This window comes from Trachymyrmex septentrionalis, unplaced genomic scaffold (assembly GCF_001594115.1).
Source record: "Trachymyrmex septentrionalis isolate Tsep2-gDNA-1 unplaced genomic scaffold, Tsep1.0 scaffold60, whole genome shotgun sequence".
Taxonomy (NCBI): domain Eukaryota; kingdom Metazoa; phylum Arthropoda; class Insecta; order Hymenoptera; family Formicidae; genus Trachymyrmex; species Trachymyrmex septentrionalis.
In genome coordinates, this window is record NW_017305779.1 from 2441788 (window position 1) to 2450960 (window position 9173).

At 38.2% G+C, this 9173-nt stretch overlaps 1 protein-coding gene across 1 annotated transcript in view; it reads left to right on the plus strand.

Annotated features, from left to right (window-relative positions):
• The window catches only part of LOC108752480 (protein kinase C-binding protein NELL1-like), a 71991-nt gene extending 63023 nt beyond the window's left edge, over positions 1-8968 (plus strand). The window contains exons 12-14 of the mRNA XM_018493317.1: positions 182-424; positions 3757-3777; positions 7703-8968. Coding sequence (XP_018348819.1) covers positions 182-424; positions 3757-3777; positions 7703-8488 — 1050 coding nt within the window. The 3' untranslated portion in view covers positions 8489-8968. The remainder of the gene's footprint in view (positions 1-181; positions 425-3756; positions 3778-7702) is intronic.
• Positions 8969-9173: the final 205 nt, after the last annotated feature.

The window sequence follows — 9173 nt, forward strand, 5'->3', positions numbered from 1 at the left end:
ATATGTCCGCACGACAGACTTGTAAATAAAATAAACGAATTACACAAATATTTTAAACAACTGATCTTTTCGGATCACAAACCTCATATCGTAGTGTCGTACGTGAAAATGTGATTCTATATAAAAAAAAAGGCAGTAGTTCGATTTTGAACTTTCTATGAATTATCGTACGTCTTTGTAGTACGGCGAAATAGACTGCTGGCAGATGGAGTGTCCACCGGTGACCTGCTCGAATCCCGTGACCGAGGAGGGCGATTGTTGTCCGCGCTGCGAGGATGATCCCTGCGCTCGTGAGGTGTTGGTGAACGGCACCTCGTTCACGGTTCCTAGTCGTCCCCGGCCGTGCAGTTACGCCGGCATCGTCCACGACAGCGGCAGCTCCTGGCAGGACCCCCACGACAAATGCACCACGTGCGAGTGCAAGGTAAGAAGAAGGATCGGACGTGTCACATCGCAGGACCCGCGATCGCCGGTCTTTGACCTGATCTCATGCGAGATCCGAAGGATACGAATAGGATAAAGGGGGGAATTCGCTGGAGAAGGACGTCATGGGCACAGAAGACGGTGAGGATGGTCGCCGCAGAATCTGCTGAATCCTTTCCACATTTCCATAAACTTTTTTTTAATAGCGTTTATTCTATTTAATTTTAGTTAATTATTATAAAATGTGTATTGTATATAATGCACAAATAACAATTTTTTACGTGCGCTTAATAAGATAATGTAATTTATGTATTTTTTCATGCCTTCCAAGTAATTGTGACTGTGCAAGAAGATTATCCTAGTCAAAGTATTTGATGATGCATTTTCTCGATTTTGAATTATTAACAACGCGACAGTGTTACATAATGAAAACATTAAAATGCAGATCATCCTAACGAGATCTTGGTACCCATCGCACTCACTTCTCTTGCGAATTCAAGAGCTCAAGGTCAGTAAATGAAAGGAAATATTGCCTCAATTTAGCCATGGATCTGTCATGTGCCTATTCAATTGCGCTCGCTGTACTATGCCAATGTAAGATGCAAGAAAATCGCTGTGCAGGCGTCCATCGAATATGTATACGTACATGGCGGAGTATTAACACGCGCAGATCGTATCAATTTCATTTTCGTTCGTTTCATATTACATTTCTTTCACGACGATAATTAGCATTCATTTTATCATCATTATCATCGTTATTATTTTCATATACTTGTAGAATGATTATCGTTTACTCTAACACCAACATTTTAAACAAAATCACTAAATTACATGTCAATTTTGCGTATTGTTATAATTTTTTTTTCAAGATAAAAAATTTCTTGTAAAAACATATTCAATCAATGAGAGATTAATTTTACTTTAATTACCGAATCATATAAATACTCGAACGTTTTACAATCTGTTATATTAAAATTTCCACCTTCTTAGCATATTCGATCAAACTGTGCGCCATACAAACATAAAATTATTATACACACAAACATCTATTTATCATTTTACTTTTACTCGCTCTTTTTACTCTCTGTCTGTCTGTTTTACTTGTCGTCAGTAGGTAATCCTCGAATAGTACAAGGTACATACATACTGACTGTTCTCTTTTTTTTCGTACAGTATGCCGTTTGTTTTTGCGGTGTGTATTAACGCGAATCGATTTTGCAAAGCTGAACGCTAAAATTTTATTAACTGTATGCCGAGAAAAGAAGAATAATGTTTATGTTGAAATCTAATTTATCATTTGCATGAGTTTAACTAACTTACCAATTGAACTAAAACTTAATCAATCGAATTAAAACTATTCATAAAAGCTATTTCGCAAAAAATATATACAATATAAAAATATATATAATATCATATTAATATAATCAAACAATTTATCTATTTATTTATCTATTCTTTAAATTTTTTATTCGATTGAACCCTTACATTATCCATTATTATAATTGTTAATTTATAATCAATATTATCTTCTCTCTCGGCGTACATTAATGCGTCGTGCTAGCCTTGTCATTATACGATTTCAGCGCTGTACTCACTAATGTAAATTATTCAAACTTCATAGTTTTATACATTATTAGACACATCCAGGGGCGTCCCCAAGCTAGCCTAAGATAAATGTTATTTGTTTTTCAATGCCTGCCTTGCACGTGGCAGCGTTCGTCGTATATTTCTCCTTGTAAAAGGAGAAATAAATATAGCTTAGATTTTTTAATTAAATCTATATCTTAGATCTTTTTTAGATTATAAAATGATTATCTCCTTCTAAATCCATTCAAGTCTTTATATTAGAAAATATTGAGAATTTATTTAAATCCTTTTTAATGTCCTTTTCTAAAAAAAAAAAACCTGAAATTATCAGTATCTTATAACGAAATGTAAAGAAAAATGCTGCAATTAATTGGGCGTAATCAGATTCTGGGCAGATGTAATCAAATATCTAGAAGAGCATGATTCGTAAAATAATTCCTTTTTATTGAAAAAATATTACTCTTCATATGTGTAGAAATTATAGATATGGAATGCGATCGAATACTGCCACGGCCGTGAGAATCCCGGTTCATATATTTACGTCAATCTCAGAAAAAAAAACTCTGAATTCCGAGAGAACTCATTGTTCCGCTTTTTTGCCAAACGCTTCGCTCTCGTCTCGTCATCCTATTATCATCCTGAATATGAAATAAGATATTTGTATCTCAGAACTCTTCGCTTAACTTAACCTCAGTTGCAGAAACTATAAAAGAATAATATTATATGGGATTTGTGACGGATGATTATATAAATAATTTAGAATTTATATTGTTTACAAAATTTAGTAAATTCTAAGTTTGTACATATATACATACCCACACGCTGTTCCTATTTTTGTTCATATTTTTCATAAAGTTTGATTTTTTGTAAATTTTCATAATTAGGGTAACGATGAAATAATATATGATGTTTCATACTTGTGTCGTTTTATCTTTCAGACTTTGAAAAGTGTTTGGAATCTTGAATTTTTCTTAATATAAATTGAATAAAATTTCTATTTAATTAAAATTCTTTTAAAGTTAATGAAAATTAGCTTCTTTGTTACGTTCGCGTATTAATTAATAATTAATTTAATACTTGATTTTTCCAAAAGCTTTTAACAATAATTAATTTCCTAATCACCGTCATCAAAATATCTTAAATTCTCACTAATCTCTAGCTAATAAAAAATAGCATGGTAAATCCGTAACATCACCTATATACGCCAAACCGAGATTGAGCCGAGATCTCACGATCGCGCGTGCTTCGGGTCGGCCCTGCATGGATCATTTTATTAGTGTTTACCGCCCGGCGACGATTAATAGAAAACGGACCTGACCTCACAGTGATCGAGTGTGTACCACGACCTTGACCCCGTCGATCCGATCCGCGATCACCAGATCGCCGGTCGACGACAGTCTAGCATTGTGCCGCACGTTCAATCAAGAGCAGCGGCACGGTTTCATCAGTGGGTGACATTGGCAACGATTGGCCGTGGACCACCAGAATGGAATTCGACAGAGTGATTCCACTGGCGCCTAGGTCAATCATATTAATCTTCTAAGCCGCGACGATCGCGTATATGGATCGACGTGGCACAGAGAAAGGTCCTGGTCACGTATAGGATAAATAGCGAGGGAGGGATATAGAAGGGGGAATTGCGCCAGAAAAACATTGTCTGCCTGAGACTATGCTGTTGTAAATTAACCCCGCCATCTTGCCCGTGATGACTAACCTCATGTAGCCTAACAATGGGTATCCTTGCAGGTGCCGTACTGCGCCCAATTGGTGAGCAATAGCGCGTGTTGTGTGCATCGGTAATCACGTCACTTCTACCTCACCTATAATCTCTACTACCTGCCTCTTCTCTTCTGTCTTTATTGTGTGCTGATTAATGTACTACGACTAACGGAGTGCTCGAGTGCTTTCTTAGACCTTTCTCCCCTACCTCTTCTCGTCTACTTACATAGTAATTCTGTCTTATCTTTTTGTTAATTCAAATATTTTATCTTTCCCGCTGCTTTCCACTTTTTTGAAGTTTCTATATTTCGCACCTTTGCCTGATACTTGTTAATAGTTTTTCTTCTACTAATTTTGTTCTTCTTTTTTATATTCTACTTATTAGGACCACTATCAGTACTACGTTAATCGCCGCACGTTGATCACCATCCATACAGCATAGAAGCTTACACTAAAAAAAATTGCTGGATGGAACTGAACGAATCAGAATTTTCTGGTTAAATTTATTAGAATTCTAGTTGAGGTAACCGGAATTCTGGTTGATACAATATTTCTGTAAAATCTATTAGAATTCTTATTTTTACCAGAATAATTATATCAAGCAGAATTCTAGTTATTTCAACTAGAATTCTAGTAGACTTAATCAGAAAATTCCGATTCGTTCATTTTTTCTACCAAAATTACTATTTAATCCAATCAAACCATTTTTTTCAATGTATGGAAACATTGCTACAACGTTTACAACGTTATACTGCAATATTGGAATGTTGCAATATTGCTGGAATGATCTATGCTGTATGGGCAGAAGCTTTATCACTATTCGACACAATGTTGAAAAATATATAAATATATCACAAGCACAGGGCATGTGCATTTGGTCGTATTTGAAAAAAAGTGTTCTCGACGCGACGTTGACGATCTTCTAGATTTAAGAGCGTAGCAGATTTCGAAATTAGTTCGACAGAATCCATGATATTCATATATTCATTAAAAATTACTGACTGTTCGACATTTGACAGTTATGAACTATTACACAATCGTGTTGGATCTTATCTTACAATCTAATAGCTAACTTTTATTATCCCAATTATATAGACGATTGATTAACGATGCCCATTCGTTTGCATTCGCATTTCTGCTCTTAATCTGAAGCTCTTTATTTGAAATATTCACATTACTAAAAATAACGTCTGCACGAAACAATTTGCATGTTTTTTATCGTTCAGTATCGTGCACAATAAATTCGTCGACGGATCGAACGAGAATACGGCGTATCTTATCCGTGGAAAGATCGATTGCACGTTTTCGAAATTTGCATGCGTTGACACACACTTTTCACATATTTTATTTCCTACTCCCAATGTCGCGCATTACTTCTCACTTTTCTCTTTTTCACCTTTTTTTTATTTACGCACACTCCGAGACGCACGGTCGTTCATGCAAAAAGATAAAAGAGATAAAGGCGATTTCGGTCGGCAGATCTTTCTCATGTCGATCGAGGAGCATGGCGCACGGGGTGGCAGACACGTGTAAGGGTGCAGCCGCAACAGAAGGAATTAGAAGGAATGACGATTTCAACACTGAAAAAAATTTCTGGTTGAAAATAGACGAATCAGAAATTTCTTAAAAAATATTTAAAAAATTAGATTAAATTTATTTAAATATTTCTGGTAAAACCTAACTAGAATTCTTATTTTTACCAGAATAATTATATTAATCAGAATTTTAGCTATCTCAACTAGAACTCTAATAAACGTAACCAAAAAATTCTGATTCGTCCATTTTCCACCAGAATTATTATTTAATCCAACCAGATCATTTTTCTCAGTGAATCTATCATCAGAAATCGGATACATCGGAATACATAAAATGTAGATTAGGTTTCTCATATAAGTTGAAATCGTTATTTCTTACACCTGATTTCTTATTCCTTCTATTGTGGCTGCACTCTACATACATTATTCACACACACGCGCGCGCACGCATACATGTGCACACACACATATACAGACTGCGTCTTGGATTCGCGATTATGTTTGTTTGTACGTCTCTCTCTTTCTTCTTTTTTTTTTATTTTTTAAAAGAGTCGTTGTCGCACCTGAGCCTCCACTGCACCCTCCTCTGATCTGCATTCGAGATTCGGTAGAAGCACCAAGAGGTCTCTTTCTTTCTCTGTATCGATTTATCAAGCATCGATTCTGGCAAGATAAAAGTGACTCGCACAAAGATGCAAAATCTGAATAGATAAAATACTGAGGATAGCACAGAAGCTCAAGCTATACGAAAAAGAATTAATCTTATGGCGAATTCGATTGGAAGCACTGGTGCGTATTAGAGTTGTTTTTTGTACCGATTTAATTTGAGTATAAAAATGAAATGCAAATATTTCGAATTATGAAATACATATTTTACCTAATAGTAGTGTTATGCCTTGCCCACATTGCCCATGGCATATGCAAGCGAGCGCGTTGCCGAAATCAGCAAGCCAATTATCTAACAAGATAGACAGATTTGGATGTGTGCTGTCAGCGCGTTCAGACGTATCTCTCGATCTCCATCTTACATCTTTCGCGGTGTTCTGTTCTGCATTCTTGATCAATTAACGCTTTTTGTATTTCTTCTTAATATTCATGTTATTTATTTCGGTGGTTCGGCAGTGCGCATCCGCGAGCGCGATCTCATAAATTGGCCGCGCGGGCGCAACAGTACAATAAAATTGAGTATTTTATGATTTAATCAATTTCTATATTTATTTATTAATATGTTTTTTTTTTATTTTACATTACTTGTGTACGATGGCTTTAATGTGTATCAATGCGCACTGAGTGCAGCCAATCGAATTCGCTATTAGATTTTCTATTAGATTTTAAATAAAATTTTGTTACCAAAATATATAGATATATATTTAGAGAGTTGTAGAATATTATTTTATATTAATGAGCGTCAATGTAAGTATTGTGTACACATATGTATACATCCTAAAAGTATCCTGCCAGGATTGTAGCGGAAAGTAGTGGAAACTTAGAGATTTGTCGTCGGGTATCAAAGACATATTATGGAAATTCATTGTTTTGCCCTCTTTCGAATGTCAGCATGAGTGTCCTTACAGTTATTGTAATTGTGATCATGACCACTTACAAATCGTCTTCTTAACTGAGAGAAAAGGACGCCGACAGTGCGGGTGCGAGGAACGTCGCAAGGAAAGTTTCAAGGGAAGTAAAGCGGGGGTCGAAACTTGCACGTTGGTTTATTATCTCGCCACGGCGGAACTGATGCGGTATTGTTCCACGAAACAATGAATTACATACTATGGACACAAGTACCTGCCTCACTACAGGTTGGAAAGTCTTGGTACATTGAGTAATTGTGATAGTTAACCCATTTGTTAACGTCGTACGTAGGAAAATATAAAAGATTCCGTTTTATATTTTAATTCATTTATTATTAAAATAAAAATTCTTCAATATGTGTACATAACAAGAACACAAAGTACGTTAAATTATGTCATTTATGAGCAAAAAATTGACAATAATCTGATCGATAAAATTTCTAATACTGTAAAAGGTATAAGAAATGGGTTAATTATGTAACTACTATGATTCAAACATTTTCTCTCTTTGTAAATATCAGAATAGCAAAAATATCTTTTTTAATTAAATAATAAATTAGTATAAGACGCCATGATATTCTATTACTGTGCAAAGAATAATTCTATATATTATAATATAAAGAAATATTCATTTTTGTTCGGAGCACACGACCGGTTCACGATCGCAAAGCAACTTCATGCTCACATCATTTATATATTATATTTGCATTTTTTCAATATATCATTTTTACCACGGTGCCAGTTCTCTCATGAATCATGCTGGCCAAGACTTTCCAATCCCGAATTGACAAACCAAGTCAATAATTATGAAAAAAAAATTCTCTCCGCCGTGGCTAACCCAGTCTCCCACGAACCTCTTCGTAGGACGGGCAGCTTTGCTGCAGCTACGATTATGGCTGCGCTGGCGATTTGGGCAACAACAAACAGCAACGTTCTTCAATCGCTGTTCCTGAGTCTCTCATACGCCATCCACCGGACCATGCGGTCCAGTCGCTGGTCAACGGTGCACCGGAAGCAGCTCTACCAGCAGCGGTCACTGGCACACCCGGCACCACACGCACCATCACCACTTCCTCCATTGCGAGCACCACTTCTCCTGTCTCGTCGCCCTCGCACTACTCGTCATCCTCCAGCATCAGCAACGACAACCCTCACGATCTCAGGCAAGATCACGCAACGGGCTCGCACATTTTGGCCATGTCGCGAGCCCAGCAAAGAGACGTGGCCTATTATGCCATCAGATCGCAGCAATACCAGCAACAAGCGTCGACCACGAGACACCAGCGGTTCATTGCAGGTTCGACGACGTCGTCGACGGCATCAGAACGGTCCGCGGCGCCGTCGACGACGACGACGACGACGACGACGACGACGACAAAAACACCGCCTGCGACGTCCATCGGCGGCAGATCAACATTGTTGCGACGCGGCCAGTCATCGAACACCATCAATCATCACGGCGGTGCCGCCACCGCCTTTTCCTCTTCCTCGTCGTCATCATCGACTCTCTCTGTGGTCTTGGCAACCTCAACGAACGAGGAGCCCGATCTACCGCCCGCGAGCGTCCCCGTGCAAAGTCCTATCCGCCAACTGGTTGGTCGCCGTCGCAAGGACAGTAGGAAGTCCATTGTCCTTGACAGCGCTACTTGAGGGCCGTGGATCTAGAGGAAGATAGAAAAGAACGAACGCGACACATTTGGCAAGGCATTCCAGAACGGAAACCCGAAGGATCTCTCATAATCGTCCGACGCACGTTGCCTGTCTATTACATTGTCGGCAAGAAGGGAGAAATGAGAATAAATAGTTAGCGAAAAGGAGGTACGGGGGATCATTGGTGATGTAGGCGATATTTGCGGAGGAAATCGGTGCCACGAGGAAGATTTGTTCCTCTTTCTGGAACCTGTTTTAGGAATTTGTCTGGCATTTCCGAGATCAACGCCTCGTCAATGGAACTAAATCGACGATCGCATCACTGACCTTGATCCTAGTCCAGCTAGATTCTAGGTTCTTACGCTAAGATCGAAATCGCTGATACTGTCAGGTTCGTGTTGTTTGCGATCGAGTCGTTTTTGCGGGTGAGATCACCTAATCACCTATTGACATCTGGACCTAGAATAGCCGCGGATCGGGCTGAGAGCGCGTACGCGTCCAGGACGATCGCTTTTCCGCTTGAATCGCTCGCTCGAGCTGGTGACGTCGCCGTCGCCGAATGAACGTTGAGATGCTACTCATTCTTCGAGAGATAATCGGTGCGGAAATGTCTTTCAAGATCAACATAAAGAGATTTACGCACGATGATCAGCTTGCAAATTTAAATATAATAAATATGCAATAA